This window comes from Cyclospora cayetanensis, unplaced genomic scaffold (assembly GCF_002999335.1).
Source record: "Cyclospora cayetanensis isolate NF1_C8 unplaced genomic scaffold, CcayRef3 CcayRef3_contig_257, whole genome shotgun sequence".
NCBI lineage: Eukaryota > Apicomplexa > Conoidasida > Eucoccidiorida > Eimeriidae > Cyclospora > Cyclospora cayetanensis.
Window position 1 is genome coordinate 1 of NW_020312211.1, and position 27,630 is coordinate 27,630.

Sequence of the window (27,630 nt, forward strand, 5' to 3'; positions counted from 1 at the left end):
ACTAATGAAAAAGACACAACACCAAACAACTAACAACACCACACAACAAACAACAACCAGAACGTCCGCGAGGAGGTTGTGGCGCGGGGTAGAGGTCACAAGCGCCCCAGAGGGACCACAGGTGGGTGTTTGTTGTTTATGACTGAGCAAGACTCTCGGGGGTCCTATGTGCATCGGGTTTTCTGTGTGTCTCTCTCCCATTCCTCCCTCTCTCTCCCTCTCTCTCGCTCTTTCGCTCTCTTTCTCTCGCTCTCTCTCTCTCTCTCTCACTCACTCTCTGTTCTCTCTCTCTCTCTCGTCTACGCATCCCTCATCCTGCGGCGTTTCTTACCCACCTTGTGCCCTCCTGCGCTATCTGTGCCCTTTGTGCCTCTCAGAGCGTCTGATAGAGGTTTGCATTCAGCTCTTGACGATCGTGGCGTTGTGCGCCTTTGCGGTCTCTGCGGGAGTCATTGTCGGCGCTGTCATGACACGGTCCACACTCACCCCAGGCATGTTCCTGGTTTCCGTTACGGCCTTCGAGAAGGAGCCCTTCGCCGAGTTTCTGTCGCTCGACGCCTCGGGGGGAGCATCCACCACCCCTACCAGCACAACTGCGGTATTTAGGGCGCAGTTTGTCGTGACCCTTGCACTGAGCAACAAGAGTGCGTCATCGAACACCAGCTTGCACTCTCCTCGCCCTTGGATGTGCGTTCGTGGCCTCTTCCGCAGTAGCCTTTTTTGTGCCTGCCACCACCACTGCCCTTAACACGCCACCTCTCTTTAGGAGTAGCTTCTGAGTTTCCATTCGCTCCGGGGTGGCCCTCTGCGCTTCAGGTGCTTTTATCGAGTCGCTGGGGCTCTTCCTTGAGCTGCTGTATCTGCCTGCGGGAGTGATGCCCACTGCGGATAACTGTTATTCCGAGACAGGCGCCTTCTCTACGGAGCTGTCTCTCCAGCCCAGCGAGCAATACCCCTCCCCCACTGCTGCGGGAGACCTCGTGCGACGAGGCCGCCAAAACGCCTCCCTGATTAAAAGAGCTGGAGTCGAGACAGGCGTGCAGGACGGGGATACGGATGACTCCAGCGGAACGCAAGGTGACCCTGCATCAGCTTCGCGCCTCGTACACGTGGTGCTTTTCCGTGCTGACAAGCGGCTTCAGCAGCTCTTGCAGTATGACGCCAATAAAGCACAGTCGCATCCCGCAGTCGGCCCTACCCAACTAATTCTAAACTCTGTACCCTTCATTCCTGGGCTTCGGAGGGGCACAGACAAGGTCTGCCTGTACGTGGGTATCAACCTTCCGCTGGAGGCTGCCGACAGCGCCTTAAAAGAGAGTATTAAGCGAGACTGCGAGGATAGAAATAGAGTGTTTTTTCAACTCCGGGCTCCTGCTGCTTCCGCCAGCAGTATGTTTACTCGGCTGTGGCATAAGCCCTTCGCCTTCGGGCTGTTTTCCGTCCCTTGCACTGCACAGACGGTTGCCGCGGGAGATTGGCCTCCAAAAATCAGGGAAAGCTTCATCCGACAGAAAGATGCATACGTTCTCGAGATGACAATCCTCTCCATGGAAAGCGGGCACAACTGAGACACCTTCCCGCGCACCGTGCGCGGGGCAGGCGTCCGGGAAGCGGCCACACGAGCGAGATACGCTTCAACACATGCTGCACAAAGAGAGAGCTGTGTGCGAAGGAAAGGCTCATTCATATACCCACCCACCCACACCGGCAGGCGTGCAGCCGCACAGCACCGCCCTGCCGTGTGCTCTCTCGCCCTTGCCCCTCCTGCCCGCTTTACAATGAGGAAAGCGCACGGCGCTCGGGGTGTCACTGCCGCTCAGTTAAACGTTTCTCTGCGGAGCAGCCCCAGGTGTCGTTCGAGCAGATTTTACTGGCGGGATACGCCTACGTGTCTTTCATGGGGGCCCTCTATGTGTGACTCTGTGCTGGGCACTCTGGAGATCTCTCCCTTCATATTTGCCACCCCCCTAAGAGGATGTGTAGAAATCTGGTCCTCTGTATTCCTCGACTGCAGCCTCTGCTAGTGTGTTGCCGCTCTATTTCTCATGGCGCCTCGTGTCTCTCTCCTGCATCTACAAAGTGCCTGAACCGCGGGGGACAGCTTAATTCGCAAACAACCGGATGTCCTCTTCCCCTCCTCTCATCTCCCCTCCCCCACGCTATCCACCCGTCCTCTCCCATCCCCCGTCACTGCTTTCAAGTGCACTTTAAAGCGGTTATACATAGTCAGCCTAAAATGGCTTTGGCGAGCTGATTTCTCGTCTCATCGATAGCCGACGCAGCAGCCAGTTGCAGTTGCTGCAGGAGGAGGGCATCTAGGGGGCCTCCCTGCAGTTTGTGCACTGAGAGAGGGGCCCCTTGTGCCGGAGAGACAAGGCCTACCAGCGGCCCCAACTGCCTCTCCTCCTGAGTTGGATCTATAACCCAAGTGTTATGCAGAACCTGGCACGCCGTCACACAAACGGGCAGGGCATGCAGCACAACCTTATGTCCCCTGACCACCACCAACTCGCCGCCCTCCCCTGTTTGGTCTTCACGCAAATCGGAAGACGGGGGAAGAAGCGACCACCACTTTTTCTGTGGATCCCATTCGACATCCGGGATCCTCAGGGCCCCCAAAGCGGCAACGGCCGCAAGGGTGGGAGCTCTGAAGAGGCTGCCTCCGAACTGCAGGCACACTACTCGCACCTCCAAGTGCCAGTAAAACTTGATACTGCTGCTACTGTTGTTATGGTTGTCTCCGCATCCGGGATCCGCCTCGACGGCCGCAGCCGGATGGCCCGGGAATTGCAGCTGTCCGCAGTCGAAGACCGAAGGGTCATTTAGCAGAGCCGTGAGGTGTCTAGACACCTCTCTGGAGGTCCCCACTGTGTCGTCTTGGGAACAGCCACAGATGCGCGGCATGTCTACAACCACGACAACTCTGCCCCCACTGCCACACTCTCCGTGAGGACTGCCATTGCGAGGAGGAAGCGGCACAGGAGGGCCCAACTTGCACTCAACTGCTGCGAACCACCAGTCTGCACCGGCTCTCACTGACGAGGACGCATGTGCTGCAGCCAGCGGAGGGCGCGGGGGGGCGCTGCCTGGGCAACCCTCTGATTGCCTCGCCCCTTCATAGGGGCCCCCTGCAACGATCTCAGCGCTGCGAACTTCTGAGGGCCTCCGGCCATCCGGCCGTACACGCCGCTGCAAAAATGGAGCTATGAAGGAACGTGGACAGGCGCGTCGTAACAGTTCGCAATCTCCCATCCTTCTAGTGGTGTTTGTGCTGCTCCTGCTGAGGGCGGCTAAAACCACGCAGACAGCCACCAGGGCTCCTGACGCGCGCAGACGCCGCGACCGCTGCTGCTGCAGTGTACATACAGTCAGTGCAAGAGGCTGCAGGGCCTGCTGATTCCTCGTGAGCGGGAGCGCGAGGGAGATATTCAAGTGAGGTCCACAAGCGGACGCCAAAGGGGCGCCTTCGCTCCACCACCACCCACCGCCAGCAAAGACAAGGTACAAAAACGCAAAACGTAGCCAAAGGCACTAAGAAGGAGGCAAAAGAAAAGGAATATACATACATGCGTTTCGAGGAGGGAGGCCCCCTTTTCGATACAGCACCGCCATGCATGCAAGAGTGGCGCAGCCCCAGCGCGAGGTGTACGCCATTGAGTGCGGCAGTTGTAAAACGCGAGGACGTTGTCACCCACACACCAGCATGCGTTTTAAAGGTAGCCGATGGTCTTTTTTAAACCTTTAATACGCTTTCGTCTTCCGGTATCCATCCCATCGCGTATACCTCCTGGCGCTGCGCCAAGCTGGGCTGCCAGGGAGTCTGCAAGAGGGCCCCCCTCCCTACCTTCGTGAGCCCGTCAGCGCTCTTTCTGCGGGGATCGAGCGTGCAGAACCTTTACGCCTCAACACGGAGAAGGTGTGCGAGCTAGCGGCAGCAGCTGGGGCGGCCAGAGCTTCGAGCCAATCGCCACACGGCGCTAAGACAGGGGCTTTAATGGATAGCCAAAACGCCGCCACCTTCTCACCTCCTTCCAAGGTTAGCCAGGTTGCAGCGTTCGTGTGTGTGCTGCACTGGACGGGGGCAGAAGAAGACTGAGGCAGGAGTGTGCGGTAGCTTGCAGCCTTAACAGGCTGCCGGCGAGATGCAGCGCTCTCAGGGGACCGACAGCGGCTGCGGCGGCGGCAGAAGAAGAGGCCCTCCCCAACTGCTGCAAGGCACCCTCTATGGAGGCGACAAGTTCGACCCCGTGATGCTGTTCTCACAGTTGTTGCTGCTCTTGAGCTCTTTCTACGTGCTGCTCAGTGGCGCGTCCTTCGGAGCGCTCACGGTGCTACAGAACCGCCAGCTGCCTCGGCAAACCGAACCCCAGTCAGATTTGCTAGTTCCGGACAAGCAAGAGCAAGTTCAACAGCCGGAAGTCGCGCTTCCTCGGCGCAAAGAGGATCTTGCACCGACAGTAACACCGCAGCCACTCCAGGGCCGTCAAGTGCTCTTCCTCTTCAGCAGCGGCAGTTCGGAAACTCTTCCCGAGACGGGAGCAGCGCTCGATGCTGCGCTTCTGCTGACTGGCGCCCTGCTGTGCGTGCCGCCGTTGCCACTAGTGCGAGCAGCGGTTTTGCCGCCTCTAGAGCTGCGCTTTTTTGGTGTCTGTCCAGATGATTTAAAAAAAGCTGCGTTGCTGCGTGTGGAGCGGCTGCTTTTCAGGTCTTTTTGCGTCTATCGGGTAGTCCAGCGTTCTCGCAAGATTCCCGACTTCTGCTTCTCCTTGGGGTTCCTCCATTTCTTTGCGTGCCTCGTGATCTCAGGCTTTCCCACCCGCTGTACGTACTGCTGTTGATACTGTTGCATGCGCTTTCTCCGGCGCTTAGCCACTGCTTATCATTTGGCTGCAGCAGCAGCTCCGCAGCTGCCTGCGGCAGGGGGCGAAAACGGCGGCGCACGTGATCGTCTCGCAAAAATGTACTTTTCTTGCTGTTACGTGCGGTGCGTTGCGCATCTGTAGCTGGATATTGGGTGGCACTGCTCAGCAGCTTCTGCCTCTGTGGCGCTATTGCAACCTGCCTTTGCCGCCGTGCGGAGGGCGAAGCCATCGTGTTCCGAGTGCAGTCTGCTGGGGGGGAAGCGCCTCGGGAAGGACGCCTTTCCGAAAAGGACGTAGCAATCGGCATCGAAATGCAGGAGATGCGACAGCTACAAGAGCAGCAGGAGCAACAGCAGCTGCTGCTTGCGCATTAGGCGCGGGATGCAAGTCCCCTCGTAAACCCTTTGGGCTAACAGCAACTGCCCCTCTCTCTCATGCAGGCCTGCAGTCTGGGGATTCTTTGCAACCACAGCCGAGCAATACAGGGGTGACTCGGATGCTGCAATCCCAGCCTACTGCGGCCGCACCCTTGTGCACGGCTGCGAGCGGGCTTTGAAAGTGACTGTCGGCAGCGAAAATTTCCCTCGGTAAGACCTGCTGCTGCACTTCAGGCTGCTTATCGGAAAGTGCTTTTCTACTCTGTGAGCGAGGCTAGGGGAGTTGGTTTCGCGGAGGATACCTTTTAAGGTCCCGGCATGTAACCTGGGCGGCACAGCTAGCGAGGCACTGTCTATCTAGCTCGTGAGGCGATCTCTATCTAGCTGACTCGCGAGCCGATCTCTATCTAGCTCGTGAGGCGATCTCTATCTAGCTGACTCGCGAGCCGATCTCTATCTAGCTAGCGAGGCTCTGTCTATCTAGCTCGCGAGGCGATCTCTATCTAGCTAGCGAGGCACTCTCTATCTAGCTCGCGAGGCGATCTCTATCTAGCTCGCGAGGCACTGTCTATCTAGCCCGCGAGGCGATCTCTATCTAGCTCGCGAGGCACTGTCTATCTAGCTCGCGAGGCACTGTCTATCTAGCTCGCGAGGCGATCTCGATCTAGCTCGCGAGGCACTGTCTATCTAGCTCGCGAGGCGATATCTATCTACCTAGCGAGGATTGTCTATCTAGCTCGCAAGGCGATATCTATCTACCTAGCGAGGCAGCACTCGCTCTCTTTCGGGAATAGGCAATCCGTCCCCTTCGCCCTGACCATGTTTAGCTATTTCGCTGGCCAAAAGAGAGTGGCGTTTTTAGAGGGGCGATCCACTGGATGGCAGCCAATGCCGTACGGGCGAAATGTCACACACTACGTAGGTAGTGGGGTGCCGACCGAGCCACGTTAGTGGCCGGCCTCTGGCTATTTGGCTGGCTAGCCAGCCAGCAAACAAGCTGGACAGGCAGTGCCTTTTGCGAGGCAGACGCCTAGTATGCAGGCTAGCCAGCTAGTCGAGGAGCGGATTAGCTCCTTGCCAGATGGGAGTGGTACTACTTGCTGCTGGGGGGAGGTGCTGCGGGTGCGCATGTTTATTTGTGGAGGGGCCGCTGCCGTCGCCGTTCTCACGGGTGCAGCCTGCGGCTGCCTCCATGCCCTGGTGAGTTGTTTCCTCGTCTTCTTCGTCATCCGACGGCGTAAAAGGCTCTCCCGTGGCTAGTGCTGGCTCGACTGCTGTGAGTTTCAGGAGCTTGTCGCGCTTGGTGCTGTGGTATTCAGCTGCCGTGGCAGCAGCCCTGCTCCTCCTCGCCAATAAGAGCACGGCCTCGCAGTGCAGGGTGTGGGGGAACATGTCGACAGGGAGCGCCGCGATGGGAACAAAAGGGTCATCGGACTCCTCAGAGGAGAGCCTGTGAAGGGAGAAGAAAAAAGGGGGAGGGGGAAGGGCACTCAGGAGGCGGCGCGTGTGACAGAGAAAACACATCTGCCACAAGTGCTGTAAGAAATGGCAGCAAGCAACGCTAAACATGCCTATGCGCAGCACTAGGTTTGCCCTCTCAGATAGGTTCCTGCAAGCGCGGCAACAGATAGAGGGAAGGCCCTGGACTAGCAGGCACGTCTGCGTAGGCGGAGCGGTGGATAGCCACACTTGGCAAGCGGCTTTGCTTTTTGCATGCGCATGCACTCGGTAAAAAATAAGCACATGCCACACACAGGTCCTCGGCCGCAAGCAGACGCATCATAGATAGGCCCGAGTCGGAAGACTTACTCCAGCACATTCTCTGCGAGAGTCTTGCAGTTGCACGAGACATACACCAGCTTCTCTGCGTTCACCGCCACACACAAAACGCAACAAGAGCGACCCTTTTCCCCTTGCCTCTGCCACACTGGCTGTACGTGTTGCTCGGAAGCCTCAACTGTCACGCATAACGCACCGAGCTGCTTGCACTGCTTGAGCGCCTTCAGGACCTGCGGATCTGCGAAAGAAAAACGATCAGACATACAGATGCCGCATCTCCAGTAATGGTGCGCAGCCTGTGCACCCCTGCAGCTACGGCAGCCCCCCAAAAGCAACAGCGAGGCGTTTGCTCTTGAGTCGCCTGGCAGCCACGGCAAGGCTTGCTCGAGATGACCTTTAACCGTCAAGACACAGCAAAAACGTCGTTGGAATTGGCGATCGCAGCCAAGCGAACAGCAAGCGACAAGGCAGCAGCAGTAGTAGTAGTAGTAGTAGCAATAGTAATAGTATTAGGAGTAGGAATAGTAATAGTAGAAGTAGTAGTAGTAGTAGTAGTAGTAGTAGTAGTAGTAGTATCAGGAGAATAAGAAACAGCTTACGGAGGCCCATGCGAGGAGGATCTACAACAGCCGAGATGTACGTCTCCGCACTGAATTCTTCCAACAGGCCGGGCAGGACGTCTTCTGCCTTGCCTAAAACGGTTACAGCGAAAACACAGGTCGCCGAAGTGTAAGCCTCTGCCGCCGCAGCAGCAAGAGCAATAAGAAACAGGAGGTACAATTCGACATACCGGCAATGAAGTGAACGTCTTTCTCTAGCCCGTTGAGTCTAGCATTACGTCTTGCGTCCATCACAGCCGCTTCGACCATCTCAATCCCAATGACTCTCCTGCTGCTGCTGCTGCTGTTTGCAGCCTGCTTGATGGCTGCTGCTGCGCAGAGTGCAATCGTGCCGGCCCCGCTGCAGACGTCCAGCAGCGGGCCAGAGGGCGGCAGTGGCAGCAGCATTTCTAGCACCGCTTTGTACATCGTCTCGCAAGCCGGCGTATTTGTCTGAGCGCATATATCCGACAAAAGGACTTTGGCAGGTGCAGCAGCTGTCGCTGCCGCGAAGGCGCAGGGCGCTCCTCTATCGAAAAGCCTTGCTGTTGCCGCTGCCCTATTTCCCTTGTCTGAGCTTTTCAGACAGCGGTGGAGGCAGCAGATAGCCGCCGCAGTGGGCGCGAATTGTCTCCGTGCACCGCAGCCCACCTGGAAAAACGAGGAGGGGCCTAGCCGGAAGTGGAGGTCGAAGAGCCTCTGTTCTAGTACGTCGCTGCCATAGATCTGCATGCACCACTCAGCCAGCAAGACACCACTGGTGCACCCTCATGGCAGCGCAGCGATGGTGCTGCTGCACTAGAGGTTCTTCTGAGAAAAACCTATGCAGCATGAAAAATTCGCGAATCTGCTGCTCCCACTGCTGATTAACACTTCGTGCAGGTGTGCCGCCCCCCACTGCCCGCGGGTGAAAAAGGAGGGATGAGGACCGCCGCAGCAGCGGGCACCGATGCGCGCAAAATTTTTTTTCCTTTTAACGGCGAGACGAGACGCTTTTTGTAGCGGCCCTACTGCTCGCACCTTCTCCATAGGATGCCCCTCGACGGAGTCCGACAAGGCGGAATTCTGAGAGAGAAAAAGCCCCCAAAACAAACACGCATCAGGCAATCACCGCCCCTCTCCCCTCTTGCATCTCTTTCACGGCCTCTGCGCCAACACCTCCTCCTGCACTCCCTGCAGCAGCCGTCATCGCCGTACTTCTTGCAGATAGATGGAGGTGACCTTGTAGTCCCCAAAGGTACGCCCCCCGAAAGCAGCCACCACCGACTGAATCAGCTCGCTGCGCGCGTGCGCCGACTCTTGAGACTCCGACTCGAAAGGTCGTATCTGGACAGCCAGCATCATCGATCGACTCCACGCGGATGTCCTCACCATGAGCAAGCGCCAAGTACCTGCGGCGTGAGAGCGGCATCGAGAAAGCAGCAAGTGACGACGTGCAGCTGCTGCTTCGGCTGGGAGACAGTCCTCTGCGCGCTATTGAGGGGACAGATGGGGGGCCCTTGGCAGCGTGAGGGGCACACGGCGAGGGGAGGTCTGAAACTCAGCCCGCTGAGCCGCGAGGGAACTTCCCTTCCCCTCTCCTACACGACCTTCCGCAGCCGCAACTCAAGGCGGAGTACATGAGGCAACACCAATCAGCACGGGCTATGCCGCCCGCGGCGCGAGGAGACAGCAGCAGCAGGCGTGCCGTAGACAAGGTCTAACTCGGAAAGACACGCCACAAGCGACTTGCCTTGATGGGTGCGACGGTCATAGACTGCGTGCTTGGAGGCTTTAACGAAGTTCTGCGGCAATTCAGAGGGGCGAAATGCAATTCGTACAGGTGTGTAAGTGGAATACGGCTCGGTAGGGACGGCTAGCAACGGCCTCCAGCGTTTACGCTGGGGGAGCTCCCTGCTCACCTCCATGGCACGCGCCGCCTCCTGCATGCCATGATTCAATAGCAGCAGCCCGGAAGGAGGCGCAACTTGCGGCTGCATCCGTTGCACTCCACACACGAAGCCGACGCAGGGAGTTGTTTGCTCCTCCTCGTCAGCTTGCAGCTCGAGGGGCTGCCCCTGCTGCTTGCGGGTGAGGCCGATGGTAAACTCGCACTTGTTGCGGTATCCGACACGCCCCTCAACAGGGGCCGGCAGAGCAGGCAGCACCTGAGGATTGCCGCACGGCGAGAAGGGGTGCATGCGCATTACCCACGAATAAAATCAAGAGAGCAGCAGCAGCGTTGGTGGTGACGGCAGCAGCACTGAAGCAGGAAAAGGAGGTAGAAAGAGGCAAAAACTAGCACAGGCCACATAAGGCGTGGACATATCGGTGCACGCACGTCACAGCCAACCCAGCGCTTCGCAACCCTCGGCGAATGCCAAGGTAGAGACACCAGCAGTTGGTGTTGTTGCTGCTGCGGCTGGTCGCTCGCGTTGGTGCTGCTTTTACTCTCCTGCTGCAGTCTCTGCTGTTTGTTGCGCTCCTCCGCGGGTAACAGCCGCAGGTATCTCTGGTGTGCTTCCTTTGTAAGCCTCCTTATGCAAGTCTGAAGATCGCGCTCCAGCAACAGCCATCGCAAGAGTCAAGACGGATGCAGAGGCGTCTGAATGCATGCCGCACGCCTTCAAAGAGCAGGGCCGGCCTAACCTCTTAAGGCTTTGAGGCAGCAGAGGAAGTTAGACTTGCCTTGAGATACGTGTGCTTCATTTGAAGCTGGTCATAGTACGAGTACCTTCAAAAACACGCAGCAGCAGCAGCACGAACAACAACGAGGCCTCGCAAGCGGGCTGCCTTTAGTCGCGCTGGCACTGCCTGCGCTGCATGCGCAAGAGCAGCAGCAACAGCAGCGTTTGCTGACGCTTTTGCTGCGGGAAAGCCGAGAATGCCCATGCAGCACCGATGCCAGTGCCAACGTCGGCAGCCAACACTTCGTACCCGTGCAGAGGGGCGACGCGCTGCTCAATAGAGGCAGCATCCGTGAGATGCGGCTTGTTATCAATAAGCTGTAAGAGGGCTGGCAGCTGCCGGTGCTGCTCCAGGCCGAAGTCGCATTCTGTTGTTCCTGCCTTTGCTGCTGCAGTTCCTTCATCATCACAGCCTCCTGCTGCTGCTGCCGAATGAACCCGCGATCGCTTTCGCACGTGCCCTTCCTTCAACGGTGGCATCGCCTTCTTTTGCGGCTGCCGGGGGAGTCCTTCTTGGTGGGATGCTTCTTGCTGCACTGTTTCTTGCTGGCGCTCTTCCCGAGCGTTTGCCGCATGCAGGTAAATGATGCTGCCTCTAAAAGGCAGCTTTTCTGTGGCTCTCTCGAACTGCGCCAGCTGCTCAGGGCTCTCGAAGTCCCTGCAGCAGTACGTACACCGCACAAGGGCGAGACGCTGTGTGCGGCAAAGGCAAAAACGTATGTGCAGCAGCGCAGTATACCGACGCCACAGGGGCGCATGCCGAACCACTGACAATACCCTTCCCCATAAAAATCAACAATCGAGCGAAGCAGTAAAACACAGCCGGCACGCTGCTGGCAAGCTTACAGGAACCCCCATGCTGCGGCGGCGGTCTTGTCCAGTCGCACGAACGGCAGCCCCTTTTCCCGCTGCGCAGTAATCGGCGCACGACATTAAACAAAGGGGTGCTTGGGAAGCAAGCCTTTATATACATATATGTATGGAAAAGGCCTGAGCGCAGTCTCGAGCGTAGCTCTGAGGCAGCGGATAAAAACGCACCATCCACTGCTCTATGACCTCCGCCTTGTTGCGCCTCCAGCTCTTGCAGGAAGCATGACGCCTTAAAAGATCCCCTGCTCTTGTTGCTGCCCCTTCGGCAGCCTCTCCAGCAGCCGCTGCAGCCGTTTGAGCTGCAGCTGGATCGCCACAGCGATTCGCCAACAGCGCGGCCCCGTCTGTGGCTGCAGCGGCGTGCGCGGCAGCCGCTGGTGCTGCTGCTGCACTCCTTGAATGCATCTTGCTGGCTGGCTCAAGCGCCTGTAAGCGCTGCTGCTTTGTAAGCCGTGGATAGGGGAAACGGTAGGTGTTTGTCCGGCAAACGAGAGCCAAGAAGAGCACTGCGGCAGGCACCACGGCCAGATGCTTCTGCATGCGAAGCTCGTTTCGGCAGTTTTTACAAACTACCTCTAATCTGTCGTTGCTGCTGCTGCAACTTATGGCGCTGCAGCAATCGCGCAGAACTGGAAGGCGCAAGCACACACCTCCGGCTGCGGCAGTAGAAAAAGACACATCACACCATAATACCCGGAAAAACAATATCTCCAACGACTCGCATCTTTAAACATGCGAAGGACTGCATAGATAGGTTGCCGCCTTCATACTCTCGATGCTGCTGCATGCAGCAGCAGCAGCAGCAGTAGTAGCAGTAGCTGCTAGTGTAGGCTCACCTTGCACAGGGGGGCGGGCACAGGATCGTATCCACGCTGTTCAGAGAATCTTGAATTTTGGCCTTAGTAGGCCGAAGAGCTTCGGCTTTAGGCTCCTCGAGAGCAGAAGAAGGTTGACTTGTGCTGCAGCACTTGCATTTGTAGCAGCACAGGCACGCCTTGCCTGAACCACCAACAACCCCACCAGGGTATCGCGCAGCAGGAGCAGCAACCTAGGCACATATAAAGCCCAGCGCACGACTGCTTGGCCATTGTGTTAGGGGCCTCTGCTTCGTTAGTATCCAATACCAGCAGCAGCAACGGCCAGCCCTATCGCAAGTGCACGTTTGCCGCTGGAAGATCGATCCTTCACTAGAGGAAGGAGGAATAACATGGTATTCTTCCTGAACAACACTATAACCCCGCAGCCGCATTTCTCTTTTTGAGATTTTTAATGACAGATCTGCTGCGGAGGCACGCCATGTAGGGCTTCGGCTCGACAGACTCGAAGTACAGCAAGTACGGTGGCAGCAACATACAGTCCAGCATCGTTCTCGAGCTGCCTGTGCTGCTTGTGCAGCACAGGCAGCTCAAGGCGTTGGAAGCGCTCAAGACACTGCAGCAACTTTAAAAGAAGGAGCAAAAGCAAGCAGCATCCCTGCAAAACAATAAACTGCTTCTTTCCCGTGCCCGATGCACCCGCTGTTTGCAGCCGCAGACAGCCAAACAGCAGCCCCTGCTGCTGCAACCGGGAGGCGCAATAATAGATGAACGAGTGCGTTCGATCCCGCCCTCTCGCCGTCTGCGACAAAAGATGGCTTCGAGTGTCTGTCCGCCGCAGCACCGGCAGCGGCAACAGCAGCAGCAGCGCTTGCTGAAGCAAGATCACCAATCATACGCCACTGAGTTTGCGCTAGCATGCCGATCCGCATACACAAGTGGAATCCTTAAGCTCCTGCTGCTCCTGCTGCTGGTGACGGTGAGTTGCTGGTGCGACTTGGCTGCTGCGGCATCGTACAGCAAGCGATCCTGGCAGCAGGCGTCGCTGCATGCACTACCCACCCTAGAAGGATGCTGCACCTGCAAGAAGAGGAGTTCGTGTGCCTTTCTACTGAGACAGGCCGCCCTCACGGAGCAGTCTGACGGCAAAGGGGGTAGACACGCCTCCAGCGCAGCTGCAGGAGGCGCAGGTGCTCCTGTTTCAACGGGCGGCATGCGCACTCTGCAGCGTCTACGGGGTATGTCAAGGTCTTCCTCTGCTGCTGATGGAGAGGAGGGGGAGAACACGCAGGAAAGGCAAGCTTTTCCGCTTAGCGAAGGCGATGACGGTGGCGATAGCGGCAAGGGCACAAGTGATGCTGCTCGTGGCAAGAGCCGTAGGAGTCGCTTATCGCCGTTTGTGGGCCCTCAGCTGCAGCAGCAACCGCCGTCGCAGCAGCCGTATCAGCAATTTTTGGGAGTGGGGAGTCGCTCTTCCGTCGAGGGGCCGTGGACTGATTCGTCGCCTTCTCCGTTCTTCAGCGAGCCGGTATTCTACAGCAGCAGCAGCAACAGCAACACCAGCAATTATGCCGCCAAGGCGCCATTTGTTTCGCACTACTCGCAGCTGTACAGCTCCCCGGATTTGAGGTCCTATCTGCAACGCAAGGGCCTTGTCTTCTCCGAAGACGCGGAGAAGTTTGTTGTGACCTTCTGCCCCTTCTGCCCTCCCCACAAGAACAAGCGAGACAACCTTAACAAGCTGATCTTTTTTAGAAACTCGGGCAATTTTTACTGCCACAGGTGCGGCTCTAAAGGTAGCCTCTTCGACTTCAAGATGCGCACAGGCGACCTGAGCAGCAGCAGCGGCGGCAGTGGTGCAGAGGGCATGTTTCTCCCGCAACAGCGGCAGCAGCAAGCGATGATGCTGACGCTGCCCGCCCCTCTATTCGACGGGGGGCAGTGCGAAAACACAAACGTCCCCGGGGTGCACCCGCACAGGGAGCAGCACCAGCCACAGCTAGACGTGTATGCGAAGAACCTGGCAGCTGTCGCCACGGTCGCTGCTGCTGAAGGAGGCAACAGCGGCAACAGGGCAAACAGCGAGGACTGCCATAGGCGCGTGCTGAGGTATCTTACCGAGAAGCGGGGCCTAAAGGTGGAAACGGTGCGATTTCTTAGCTGCTAGGCTGCACAAGTCTTAGTATGGCCATTGATTCGCGCTGCTGCTAAAAAGGGGATACTGCGATCGGGAGGAGGGGGGAGAGGAACGAAGGGGAAGGCGGCGGAGGGCAAAGGGTGGTAGTACTACTAAAAAAACGTCGCCAATCGCTTGTTATGAACGGCTATTGGTGTGTGTGTGTGTGTGTGTGTGTGTGTGTGTGTGTGTGTGTGTGTGTGTATGTGCTTTTTGCAGCTTCTTGAGTTTGGTGTAGGCTCTGGTGTCTTCTTCTTTCCACCGGCTAGTGGCGAAGGCCCGTAAGTCTCTCCCTGCGCTGTAGGGGTGCTGCGTTGCACTTCGCACGACGTGAACACTCCCTTGCCCTTGCTGGTTTTACTAGAGGACCGCTTTGCACGGCGTGGTGTTGATTATTTGCGTTTTACCGCATTTGTAGCCCTTTTAAATATATATATACATATATAAATGTATATATAAATTCACATATGTATACACATGTATATGTACGTATATGTAATATATATATATATATATCGATATATATATACGCATGTGCATATCCATGTATATCTGTATACACGTATAAATATGTGTGTACACTGCCCATGTTTGTTGTGCAAGGCTTTCTGCACGACTGGCGCAACCCCTCCTGTTTGATTGTTTCATTGCCTTGCGGCTTTGCTGTCTTCTGACTGCTGCAGCTCTGAGCCGCACTGCTGTGTGACGTTTCCGTGGATGCCGGCTGTACACTGCCGCGCTCCAGGTGCAGGGGAGGCCTCTTCGCGGCGTGGCCTTAAGGGCGTAGCGTCAGGACAGACGAAGCCTATGCCTGTCAGGCTAAAAGTTCGGAGCATCGAAGACAAGAGCTGCATGCGTCTGGAGCCGTGCAGGGCCAGCGGGAAGTGGGGTCTTTTCGGTGCTGACGTCGTGTTGCGACAGTTGTGGAGGAGCAGCACTGGCAGTACCAGCAGCAGTAACAAAAAGGCGCACGCAGATGCATCGCAGCCTGTAGCTGCTGCTGCTGAGGTGCCTCCAGAGGACGAAGCAGGGGCTGCAGCTGCTGGGCGGCACCAACAGGAGCAGCAACAGCAACAGCAACAGGAGCAGCAACAGCAACAGCAGCTGTATTCTGGAGATGCCATATGCATAGCTGAGGGGGAATTTGACGCGATGGCTATTTGGCAGCAAACAGGGATGCCGACTGTTTCAGTTCCAGTGGGAGCCAACAGCCTGCCTCCGTACCTGCTTCCCTTCTTTGAGCGCTTCAAGTCCATCTATTTGGTGCGTTGGTGTATGTGTATGTGTATGTGTGTGTTATAAGCTGCTCGAGAAACCCTAGGGTGCTGCGCTACGGCTGCAGCTAGTGTGTCTCCGCATAGAAAGAAGGCACCGTGTGCCCTGCTGTCGTGTGCACTCCTCTCCTGCATCGCTCGCGTGTGTCTCATGTTGCCGCTCCTGAGCGGTGCTACGCATGCTGTATGTTTTGCCTCGCTTCCATGCAGTGGTTTGATGAAGACTCGGCAGGCCGCGAGGGCGCAGATCTATGGGCATCCAAGCTAGGCATCAGTCGCTGCCACGTCGTGAGGCACACGGACGAAATCCTCGAGCACTTGCGACAGCGACTGCAAACTCCGGGGAAGGCGCTGGCAGAGGACAAAACAGAAGAAGACGAGGAGGAGGAGATGCGCATTCCTAAGGACGCTAACGAGTGTCTTCTCGCAGGCCTTGATCTTCGAACCCTGCTCTGCTCAGCTCGACGCGTACCTCACCAGCAGATCCTGACCTTCCAGGATCTCCGATCACGTGTTATGCACGAACTTGTTGAGCCAGGTAGGATGTCGCTTTGCCTTGCCAGCGTCTACGTGTCTACACCAATCGCGCCGCTGCTGCTGATGCTGCTGCACTTCCGCCTCCTCCCCCTGTAGACGGAAGGTCGCGCTGCTGCGTCTCGGAGAGAAAACGCTGTGCTACGCTTTCTGGCTGCGGTGGTGTACTACAGCTGCAACGCGAGGCCTGCAAAGTGCCACTCTACCCGCCTTTACGGCCATACTCGGTACGCGCGAATCTCTCCAGATACAGGGAGACAGACAGAGAGAGGGAAAAAAACAGAGAGAGGCAGAGAAACAGAGAGAAGAGACATGAGGGGCAAGGATTCCAAGGGTGTCACAGGACCTTTTACGGAGGGCGTGTGTTTTGAGGGGTTCTTTCTCGTTTACTGCCTATACTTGCCTCTCTAGGCGTGTTTTTCTGCGTGTTCGGTGCTGCTTCTTTCCTCTTTTTAAAGAGAGGGGAGGTAGAGGAAGGCAGAGAGGGATAAGGGAGGTAGAAAAAGCAAACAGGGATATACGGAGGCTGCGGATGTTTTATCTTTCGTGCGTTACGGCTTTTCATGCGGCCTCTCTGTGTGGGTAATTGGATGAGGAAGATGCAGATGTGCGTCTTTGCGACCTTGTGCAGGGGGTTTCCGCCGAGGAGAACTAAGCATCTGGACCGGAGGGACAGGCGCTGGCAAAACAACTGCGCTCTCTCAGCTGTCTCTTGATTTCTGCTCACAGGGTGTACCGACTCTCTGGGGTTCGTTTGAAGTAAACAACATTAGGTGTGTATTTCCGCATGTTGTGGATAGCGTGGCGGGGGGAAGTACTTGTAGCCGAGGTTTGTAGGGGCCACTGGAGGGAGACACATTCCTGCTGAGGTGTCGACTGTTGATAAAAGTTACGCTGCTGCTGTGTAGCTGCGTCTGTGCGTGCTGGTTGCCTTAGGCTGCTGCGAATGATGATGCTGCAGTTCAGCGATGGGGTAGCAGGAGCCAGTCGTAAGGATTTTTCTCGAGTAGCAGACTCTTTTGCACAGCTGCCGCTCTGGCTGTTGCGCTTCCACGGATCAACTAGCGTGGAGGAGGTAAGCTGCCGCTTCCTCACCCTCTTTTAGAGGCTTTGCGGTTCGGACGTGTCTTCAGTTGCCTTCGTATTATATTGGAACTAGCTAGCTCATGCGGGCCTTTTTTGTTGCCTCTTCTCTTTGTCTGTCATTCTCTCACTCATTCTCTTTCCCTCTTTCTTTCTGTCATTCTCTCACTCGTTCTCTCTCCCTCTTTCTTTCTGTCATTCTCTCACTCATTCTCTCTCCCTCTTTCTTTCTGTCATTCGCTCACTCATTCTCTCTCCCTCTTTCTGTCTATCATTCTCTCACTCATTCTCTCTCGTGGTTACCTTGGCGCCTAGGCTTGGTGATTCGGAGAGCAGTGTGTAAGAGGACTATTGCTCTGATGCGCACGACGGGGGACTGGACAGATCGTTTCCTTCCATTTTGCGAAGAGTGCGGTTGCAGGCTAGGATGTAGGTGGGCGAATCAATTGTCGAGGCCTGTCTCTGCTTGCTTTGTTGTGTCTGCTGTCTCTGCAGGTTTTGGATGCGATGGACTACGCGGTGTATGCACACGATGTTGGCCATGTGGTAATCGACAATTTGCAGTTTATGTTGTCGGGCCAGGCGCGGCAGTCGGACATATGGGATCTTCAAAACTCGGCAATCGCATCCTTTCGCCGATTTGCAACACAACGCAACGTACACCTCTCCATTGTGGTGCACCCGAGGAAAGAGGTAAGAACGAATGTGTGAGCGAGAGGGGGAGAGCAGCGCCGCGGCAGACAAATCAAAACAAGCATGGAACAACGGCGCAGTATATATATACATATATATAAAACCAAGCATGGAACAAAGGCACAGTATACATATATATAAACCCTTTACCCCGCCGAGGTGCATCTATGAAGAATTGCACGCACTGAAGAAGGCCTTTCTCCTGCACCTGCTGCTGCTTCGGTTGTTTTCCACGTGCTCGCGCAGGATGACCATGTGCCCCTAGGCCTCTCCTCCGTCTTTGGCAGCGTCAAGTCAACGCAGGAGGCGGATAATGTCGTGATTCTGCAGCGCGAAGCCTCGAGGACTTCTCATCAAAGCCGCCATGAGCAGCAGCTGCCGCAAGGGCTCCAGCAGCACCTTCAGCGAGGCGGTCCCAACCGGCATAAACAGCGCCGCATGCATTATGCCCTTGAAATTCGGAAGAATCGTTTTTCTGGGGAGCTTGGATCGGTGCCCTATGTATTCGACCCTACGTCCCTCTTGATGCGGGTGGGTGCGAGGAGGGGCAGGAGCAGAAACAGCAAGGGAAAAACTACAGCGCTGAGAAAAGTAGAGCAAGGAAGAACAGTCCACGTGTTCAGGGGCTGTTTCTTCCGAGGCAAAGCCTTCTGTGTTGGTTCTGCATGCGCCTTGCTCTCTCTTGTGTTGGCGCTGTATGTGCGCAGGCCGTCGAGGGGGCACGAGCTGGCGAGAGTGCCTTTGGAGCGGAGGATGCGCACGAGATGCATCGCGGCGAGGCCGCCGCTGCAGCAGAATCAGCAGCACAGGAAGGGAGGCGCCTCGATTTTGGCTTGCGCAGCAGCGCTCGAGACGCAGTGGCCTTCAAGGGGGTGCACGAGCCAAAGTCTTTGATGAGCCTGTAAGGACCAGCGGCGCTTGCCTTCTTTGAGAGCGGTGTCTTTCTTTCGTATGTTGCACTCTGCGCGTGCTGTCTGGACCGAATGCAGAAGTGCTAGCAGCGGTAGATCGCGCATGCTGTTTCTCAGGTGGCCTTTGTTGGCCTGGGAAGCTCCACGTGTAATATGTCGCTTGGCGCGGGATGCGTGCACGGCGCTTTTGTGCCTTCTGCTGCAGGTTCGCCCCCAGAGGATTTCCTCTGAATTCGATGGCTTCCGCGGCAGCCCCTCCAAGGAGCACGCAGAGGCTGTGGCTCTCAGAAGAAAGGCCTCGCGCAGGCCACCCCATAGCGGCTGCGCACTCCCCGCCTCCTCCGGCACCCTGCGCCGATCTCGCTGCAGCTGCGGAAGGCCTTGTTCCCGTGGAGGCGACGACACCCTCGAAGTTCGAAGCAAGCAGGGGGGCTACCACCCACCCAGAGCCGGATGGAGATAATCGGCTCTCTAATAGGACAGCCGCGCCAGCAGACGCGGCAAAAAAAGCTCCAAAGGCCATTGAGTTGTCAGGAGAGCTACCCATTGCTGTCCTACGGGAGATTGCTGCTGCTCTGCCGCTGCAGCCGCCCATTAAAACCGCCGGCGCGGGCCGTACCAAGGCCTTGCTCTTGGAGGATCTGCAGGCGGCGGCACACAGCAGCCCCAAGATCAAAGCCTGCATTGACAGCATGCTGCAGCAGCACGAGCGCTTGCTGCAGCGCCAGCAGCAGCAACAACAACACCAACAGCAACTCCTACTCACAGCAGCAGGGCAGGTCGACCTCGAAGTAGCCCCTCAATCTCAGAATCAGTCCGCGGATCCCACAGCTGCAGGCGCTGTATTTGCTGGCAATCTCTCGCAGGGGCTTACAGGGGCACCACCGCATGTCACATTGACGCAAAAAATTCCCCTAAGCCACTACCTAGAGCAGCGCAACAGCAGCTACGCGAAGGCGGCGCGGCTGGATCTGGAGGCTCTAAGGAAGCGATCCGACGCTTCTGCAGCAGAACGCGGTGACTGCCCCGCCGCAGCCCCTGAAGAGAGTGCACTGCCTCCTGCTGCATGCACGGGCTCTCCTGAAAAGCCTCTCAATTCGAGCGAAAACGCTAAAGAAAGGACTCCAGACGCGGCGGCATCCCCTAGAGAAGGCGCGTCAGGCGAATCGGCTAGCAGCGACAGCAGCGCCAGCAGCAGCGAGGAAGTTGTCTTCGTGCAAGTGCCTCTGCACGTGCAGGACGAGCGTTTGTCCTCCGACTTTGTGTTGATAGATTCTCCCTCCAAGGCGCGGAGAGTTGAGGTGTTGCTCAGGAAGCTGCTGGAGTTCTTGCAGCAGGAGGCAAGCAGCAAGAAGCACCAGCAACAGGGGCAGTCACCTTCACTACCGCAACAAGAACTCAAACAGCAACCCGAGTTGCAGCAGCGGCTCAATCCAGAGTGGCAGCCTGAAGCAGGGGGCTATCGACAGCCAGAAGGTCTTATCGCAATGGGCCTAGACGTGGAAACTACGGGCCTTGATCCTCATTCCTCCAGCCTTAGGTACGCGTGGTAGAGAAGGCTCTGGTCTGTCTAGTCCTCGAACCTGCTCTAGCCACCCCGCAAGCAGCTGCCTTTGATGCGGTCCTGCCTGCCAGCCGCACGGGCGATGCTTCAAACCCGCATCAACAGAAGCCGTATGTGCGCCACGCTTTTTGTTGCAGGCTGGTTCAAGTTGCTTTGCCAGAGCTGCCCTGTCTGGTATATGACGTTGCTAAGCTACCCCCCGCCTCATTGGAGGGCCTTCTGCTGCTCCTGCAGACACCCCTCATCACCAAAGTCATGCATCACGCCAAATTTGATCTCAGCTTCCTTTCGCAATTTCTGCTCAAACTCAGGCAGCAGCAGCATCAGCAGCAGGAGGAGGAGACACAACATCAGCAGCAGCAGCGGGGGGAGGAGACGCAAAATCATCAGCAGCAGCAGGAGCAGAAGCAGCAGCAAGAAGCAGAGGGCGGCGATGCCGTTGCCCAGATCGCCATGGGTGCTACTGCAGTACAACAGCAGGGGGAGAGTGGCACGAGTGGCAGTGCGAGCTTCGCGCGGCGTTCCGCGGAGTACACGCTTGCTGCATCCGAAGAGTTGGGGGGCTTAAGTCCTCCATTCTTCGATACGCTACTGGCGAGTCGGTTGTTGGAAGCAGGGCAGATTCACTCGGGTTTTTCCTTAGCGCAGGTGACTGAGAGGGCCCTTGGTGTTTTCCTCGACAAGCAAATGCAAGTCAGCGACTGGAAGCTCCCCGAGCTCAGTGACGAGCAGCTCCTGTATGCCGCAAGGTGCGTGCGTGTACTACGGGTGTGTCTCGAAGACGCCAGTAGCTCCAGTTCTGTATAGAGAGAGGTGTGCGCTTCTTCACGGTTCGCGCTGGTATACTCACGTGAAGGCCCTCTAGGGGGCGGGAAGGGAAGGGGGGAGGTGGTGTTGTGGTTTTTTATGAAAGACATTTCATGCGTGGTAAGGTGCAGAAAAGCCTAGGAGGACTGGGTCACGTTTCTGCGGGTCTGACTGCTGCAGAGACGCGGCCGTTCTGCTGCCGCTTCACGATCGGCTGAGCCGTCGATTGCAGCAGCACCAGCTGTTGCGCGTTGCTGACTTGGAGCACCGCACCCTCCCCGCAGGTGTTTTTTCTATAAAATGAGTCCTTAACGCGTACTTGTGCTGTACAGCCCGCGGCAGCAGCCGAGGCCTTGTGTGTCTGGTTCTAGCCCTCACACGTGGTGCCCCTGGCTATTAGCGCTTTCCAAGAGTGCGAAAGGTGCTGCCCGCATCACTAGCCTCCAGTGCTGCTAGTGGATGTGCAAATGCTGAGTCTGCTGCAGTTGTCTCGATGGAGAGGACAGGCATGGCGCTCGACATGACGTGCTGGAACGGGTTGGCAGAGCGTCTGCGGAAGGAGCAGGAGGAGGCCGCTAACGCCTTGCTCGAGCAGCTTGGCGAGACGGCTGAAACCATCAATCTCAATTCCCAGAGACAGATTCTCGAGGCCCTTCGCCGCGTGGGCGTCTCGCACGCCCCTTCTACTCGGCAGCGCCCTCCGGCTGCCAAGGCAGACGCTGGGGCAGCAGCAGCAGATGCATCAACAACCAATCCATTCGTACTGACAGACACAGGAGACAACACGCTCAGTCGTCTTTCACACTTCCCCGCAGTCGCCGCCCTGCGCAATTTTAGGAGGGCCTCCAAGGCTGTTTCTGCCTTTGCTGAACGGCTGCCTCGGCACGTCAACCCCACCACTGGTACGCTCTACCTCTAAAGGAAAGCGAGTCTTGCCTTTGCGCTTTTCCCATCATCGCGCAAATTCTTCGGAGGGCGTGCTCGCGGGCTCGCTTCATGGCTTCACATTCTCGAATGCCGCTTTCCCTAGTTGGCTGGCTGCCCCGCCATTCCTAATTCACACCGCTCGCTGAGGCAGAGCGACAGGTGTAAAAGCAAGCAGACATCCACAGGCATGCGAAGGCACTGGCCTTTTGAGTGTCTCCTCAGGGCGCATTCATGCGCAACTGCATCAGTGCGGAGCTGGCAGCGGCCGCTTCTCCTGTGACTCACCTAATCTTCAGCAGATCCCTAGAGAAGCCGCCTTCCGCCGCTGCTTTGTTCCAGCTGCGCATCGCCTACTGTTGAACCTCCCAGCCGTTCCCGCTGCAGGCGCTGCCGATGAGGCTCGCGCTGATGACGCTGCACAGAAATTCTCCTCGGATGAAGCTGCTGACGCGGCAGCAGCCCTAAAGCCCCCTGCCGCACCTACAGATGCAGCGCACCAAGAGAAATGGAAATTCCTTATTGCAGACTTCTCCCAAATCGAGCTCCGCATCGCAGCAGATATTGCCCAAGACGAGAAAATGATCGAAGCCTACCAAAAGGTCAGTTGCTGCCCCTTTGGCGGCGTGCCTCTTACTCGAGGCATCGTGCGTTGAGGCTTTTGCTGCTGCCGCTTTAAATCCACGTGAGCCTCTTAAGAGGGGCCTCACTGTGCTTGCCGCGCTTCAGGGTCAAGACCTTCACCGCTTGACGGCTTCATTACTCCTCTCAAAGCCCGAGGACAAGCTGAGCAAGGCTGATCGCCAGCTAGCCAAAGCTGTGAACTTTGGCCTTATCTATGGTGAGTTGCGGCAGGAACGAGCGTAGCCTCATCCCTGCTCCTCCTCTTGCCAGTACCTCCACTCCGAACCTGCACACACTCGTATGCATACACATACGCATACACACGCATACACATACACCTATACATAGACATACACATAGACACGCACACCCACACACCCTGAACGCTGTCTATCTCTAGAACGCTCGCTATGAAAGGGCCAGCAGCCATGCAGGGCTCGCATGAGGGAGAAAGCGGGAAGATGGACCGTTAAGCAGCAACGCTTTGTATCTGCGATCGTCTCCTGTGCAGGGATTAGCGTGCCTCGGTTCCGCGAGTACGCGCTGTCTGCCTACGGCGTCTCTCTGACGCCTGCAGAAGCTCGAGCGTTTCATGCCAACTTTTTCAAGCATTTTAGAGGCATCACTCGTTGGCATCAGCAGCAGAAGGTGCGGGCCTCCTCCCTTGGCCTTTGTCTCTGCAGTCCTCACCCCTGGTTCAGGGAGACGCCCCCTGTGACATAACGGGTGTAATAACGTCCAGCTTTTGCTTTCCTGCCTTCCCCTTTCTCCCTCCCACCTTCCTTCCATTGCCACCGACGATGGGGAGATGTCACACGCCTGCAAGGGCTCCGCTTCCTGCAGCTCTTTTTGTCTGCGTGGTGGTGCTGCAGCGCCTGATGCCACTCGAGACACGGACGCGGTCTGGACGCAGGGCCTCCTTCGATGATTTCTCGTTCACAAAGGCCCTTAACTACCCTGTTCAGGTAATTTTCTAGAGTGTAGACGTGTTTCGCACTGCGCGCGTTCCGCGACTAGTGCAGCCTTCTCCCTGAGGCACGTCTTCCGACATCCGTGGACCTGTGGGAAACCCCCAGGCTTTGCTGCTGCCGAAGCGGTGCACCTGCCTCTCGGCTGGGAGGTGTCTTGCAGGGAGGAGAAACCGTAGCCTCCACGTCTCTATGGTCCTTTGTCATGAGGCATGTGTGGGAGGAAACTAATTGATGCGTTTTCAATATGCGATACTATGGCAGAATCTTTTTTGGATTTTGCGCGCGCAGGGCACATCGGCAGATATCACCAAGGAAAGTTTAGCCCTTCTCCTCCCTCGACTCCGCGAGGTGGAAGGGCAGCTGGTGATGTGTGTACACGACGAGATTATTGTCCAGGTTCCAGAAAGACACCAGGAACGGGTGCGTGCACGTCTTCTTCTCAAGGATCTCTGCATGAGAGCTCTGTGGCGCTGAAACCGTCCGTCTTGTGCGTTCGCCCTTTGAGGGATTCTGCTAAGCCGTGCATTTTGCGCGCATGTCCATGTGCCGTTTTTAGGGCCTAGAGATCCTGCTGCACACCATGAAAGAGGCAGGAAGCCTCTTTTTGCGACGGGTCCCTTGTGAGGCCGAGGGAAAAATCGGCGACTCATGGGCGGACAAGCCATGAGCAAGAAAGCGGACGAAACACTGCTACACATGATGGCAACCGGCCACAAGACACGGCCATAAAGCAGGGAAGCAGGCGGCGGTTTAGAAAGCCGCTTTCTGTCTGCTGCTGTCCAGCACAGGCTGCTGCCACAATAGAAGCAGCTTAGTCGAAGGTGCTGCGGCGAGTTGGCCGCAGCTTCACACCCATCCTCTTGAGATAAAAGGGGGAGAAGAAGGGGGGGTTAACGCTCTGCGTCATACACTGCTCCTGATAGGATAGCGCTTTGATGCTTCCATTTGTTTAGCGCAGCGCAAACTCCTGGAAACGACAGTGTGACGCTTATCAGGTGTACACAAACACCGCCAGTTCTCAACCGTAGTTCAGGTCGATAAGAGCACACTCAGACTCGGGCTAGGGAAGAGGGCCGCACCAGGTACTTATCGGGGAACGCCTTAGTCGGCGGTCTCTTTCCCCTTTTCTAAACTGAGGGGCATGCGAAAGACATGGCCGTAGGGGGATTACGGCATCGGACAGGCCCCCTGTTTCCTCTGCAAGCTAAAAGCACGTATACGAGCGACTGGGGGGAAGCGGGCACAGCAGAGCCCAACCATGTGAATGACCAATACTCAGGGAACTGGACTCTTCAGTAGGTGCTCGTGTCTACCACCCCCTTGCCCCTTGATGCTGGGACTGTGACCTGCCTCAGGTGCAGTCTTCCCGTGGCTTGCACGGTGTACCAATAGGACACTCGAGCAAAATAGGTTGCAAAAGCCTTTCGATCTACTCTTCTGAGTGCCTGGGTTATCATACGGCCAATTGGGTACCCAGTGATTTTTAGTAGCCAGTAGGGCCGAGCGCTGAGAACCTGCACAGAGGAAGTGTTCTTGTCCTCAGTTTCTAGAGAATCGACAGCTTTAAAGGAAAACCGTTGGTGTGTTTCTATGTTTGGCTTCACCCAAGAGAAGCACGGGACGCGGCGAGGCCTGCTTGCTGGGGTGGGAGGGTCGCGTGAGTCAGCTAACGCAGAACAGGGTTGGTGTAAAAGGATTGATGACGCCCATTTTGAGCAAAGACGTGCTAAACTATCACTTTCGTAGCAGTTTCTGGCAAAACAAACTCCTCAGACCCCTGCCCAAGCAGCCTGTGATCCTGTTTTGGAACCTTTGAACCTTGAAGGCCATTGGTGCGGTGACTCTCGGGGGCCTGGCACGCACGCAACTGCTGCGGCTCTGGTAGGGCATTCGCACAATTTTGCTTTCTCTTTTGCCTTTAACCCTTTCTTATTGGCACGCTTTCTGATCCTTCTGCCCTGCTTGTTCGTGTTTCCCTTCTCCCTCGGGGGCCAGTCGATTGTACATACACCCACACACCCCGTGGACAAGAGGAGCATACTGCTGCTGCAGGTTTCCCTGGTTACACTGTTCACACCCCTCTCTTTCATCGTCATTGGAAAGGGCTTTGCTAGACACAGGATGAAAAACACGCCGGCTGCTAAGCAGCCCGCTGCTAAGCAGCCGGCTGCTAAGCAGCCGGCTGTCAAGCCGCTTGCCGGCTCAAAGGCAGCCAAATTCAGCCGTGGTCAGTTCGTGGGAGAAACCAGAAGCGCAGAAGGTTACGTCATTGACAGGGGTGGCGAGTACCTCATGCGAGCCGGCTTCGAGCCTTCTACGGTACCCATTGGCGCCAATGTGTTGGACCCCTCCCGAGGTAAGAATAGATCAGCAGGTTGCCTCTGTTCTTGCTACATTCACGAGCGAAATAGGGATATTCAAGTGCATCTTCGGTGTTTGCTTCACCTGCTCTAGAGCTTTGGTGCAGTCTCAAGGCCTCAGTGTCCCTCTGGCTTTGCGTCTCACCCGCTGGCTCGTTTTGGCTTCTGACCGTATGTGCGTGTGCTTCGGCAGCGTAGAAACTACTTGAAATTGCGTGTTTTTCCTTACTTTCTTTCTATAGAATATGAAGGCCTTCTAGATGGAGCGGGTGATGACCTAGTGAAGCGCGCTATAGGCGGAAGATACGAACCCGTGGGCATGGATCAGCTGTGGGGTCGCTCTGTGGCTCTGCTCTTCTCGGCGGGATGTCACCCTAAATGCGCCTCGTTCGTGCCCTTCCTCATTCAGGTAAGAGGGCCCATAAGTAAGCTGTTTTCTATATCCCAACGGGCCTACAATCTTATTCGGTCATCAAGAGCAAAACATCCAGTCTCCTGCTGTCTCCGCCGAGGCGTTTAAATACTTTTTTTCCAACTACGCCGAGGGGCTAGGCATCATTTCAAATCAGCTTAGCAAACGGGTATTTCCTGCCTTCTGTCCGTCTCACCATGTCTTCGTCCCTTAAGTATGCACATGCGCGTAGGGTTCTGCTCCTCCTTCAGAGTGGCATGCAGGGAAGTAATTTTGCAACGCGATCTCTGCACATGAACGTGTGCACTATTGTGGAAATTCCTGTCGCATCGAGGGACAACAGCTGTACTCGTATACACGTATATAACTATATCAGAGATTGATGAGGACGCCCTTAGCAAGGGCGTCTGAAGCCGGTTTCATGGTTCTCACTGCATATCCACGGGCGCTTTGATTAACAAAATCAGACCAATGTCTTTAAGGAGGTGCCTCTCTTCTGCGGGCTTCTCCATGTGGTGTGTATGGCTTCATATCGCCTTGTTCGGAAAATCGCATCATTTGCGTTTGTTTGAAGATCGCTTCGACGTGAATAATATTTGTTTTCATAAGCACCAAAACGCACCTCGTTCTCAAATTACATTACTGCTCATGAAGATGCACACCTCGCCTTTGATATATCCATCCCCCGCCAGTGCGTCATTCAAGGGACAGCTGCCCAGTGTTTTTGTGCTTTTACCCGCAGTTCTACAAGAATGTTAATGAGGAGGGAGGTGGACCCAAGGTAGAGGTTATATACATAAGCCTCGATAATGACGAGGAGGCATTCGAGAACAGCAGACGAACTATGCCCTGGCTTTCTCTGCAGTACTCCTCCCCCTTACGGGACAGGCTAATGAAGAGATACCGTTTGAAGGTTGAGCCTGTAGGTGCGTGTTCTCTTCAGTTTTATTCTGTCACCTTTTCCTTGAGTTTCTTCCTATGCTCTCAGTAACGCCAACAAGGTCTGACAACGACAGGGAAGGCAGCTCCTGAGGGCCTCCTTGCCGCCACCTTCTATCCTCCGTTAACGCTGGCCCTGTCCCCTCCCTTAGTAGCTGAAGCAGCAGAAATATGTGCACTGCGATGCACGAAATTTATCTCTGTTGATTAAATGCCCCTCATCTCTGTGTTATCCTTGGTTTTTGCTGCTTCTCCTCCTGCAGCTCTGTGTGTGTGCTTCTCCCCCGTGCGCTGGGACTTTTACATTGTTTGTTAGAGCTGCTGGTCCTGGTTAGGCCTGCTATTTGCTCTCCAGATTCAGGCCATACTTCGGTGCCTCACCTTCGTTGT

At 56.2% G+C, this 27,630-nt stretch overlaps 5 protein-coding genes across 5 annotated transcripts; 3 read left to right on the forward strand and 2 right to left on the reverse strand.

Annotated features, from left to right (window-relative positions):
- Positions 1-377: 377 nt before the first annotated feature.
- LOC34619098 lies at positions 378-1,568 on the forward strand (the record flags this gene model as incomplete). The annotated part of the gene is made up of 2 exons (XM_026338389.1): positions 378-644; positions 781-1,568. Coding segments are annotated over 2 exons (1,055 nt in total), but the record flags the coding sequence as incomplete, so codon positions are not given.
- A 658-nt stretch (positions 1,569-2,226) lies between these two features.
- On the reverse strand, positions 2,227-3,252 carry LOC34619097. The gene has a single exon (XM_022732407.1). It carries the CDS (start codon positions 3,250-3,252, stop codon positions 2,227-2,229), a length of 1,026 nt encoding a protein of 341 aa, XP_022590190.1.
- Positions 3,253-6,289: 3,037 nt separating this feature from the next.
- Positions 6,290-11,877, reverse strand: LOC34619095. Its single transcript, XM_026338390.1, has 13 exons — positions 11,847-11,877; positions 11,322-11,413; positions 11,130-11,191; positions 10,534-10,941; positions 10,285-10,330; positions 9,572-9,764; positions 8,815-9,011; positions 8,638-8,682; positions 7,809-8,343; positions 7,618-7,710; positions 7,215-7,256; positions 7,049-7,103; positions 6,290-6,689 (listed from the first exon to the last, which is right to left on the reverse strand). Exons 1-13 carry the CDS (start codon positions 11,875-11,877, stop codon positions 6,290-6,292), a joined length of 2,199 nt encoding a protein of 732 aa, XP_026194175.1.
- A 1,331-nt stretch (positions 11,878-13,208) lies between these two features.
- LOC34619093 lies at positions 13,209-24,196 on the forward strand. The gene is made up of 20 exons (XM_026338392.1): positions 13,209-14,114; positions 14,364-14,425; positions 14,828-15,407; positions 15,629-15,956; positions 16,126-16,179; positions 16,584-16,725; positions 16,889-17,027; positions 17,975-18,259; positions 18,436-18,629; positions 18,845-20,179; positions 20,341-20,560; positions 20,684-20,952; positions 21,191-21,294; positions 21,424-21,912; positions 22,160-22,536; positions 22,664-22,775; positions 23,070-23,206; positions 23,431-23,523; positions 23,818-23,949; positions 24,086-24,196. Exons 1-20 carry the CDS (start codon positions 13,209-13,211, stop codon positions 24,194-24,196), a joined length of 6,069 nt encoding a protein of 2,022 aa, XP_026194177.1.
- Positions 24,197-25,650: 1,454 nt separating this feature from the next.
- LOC34619092 (probable nucleoredoxin 1) lies at positions 25,651-27,451 on the forward strand. Its single transcript, XM_026338393.1, has 4 exons — positions 25,651-25,885; positions 26,132-26,298; positions 27,044-27,227; positions 27,303-27,451. The coding sequence occupies exons 1-4, from the start codon at positions 25,651-25,653 to the stop codon at positions 27,449-27,451; spliced, it is 735 nt and encodes a 244-aa protein (XP_026194178.1).
- The last annotated feature ends 179 nt before the right edge of the window (positions 27,452-27,630 follow it).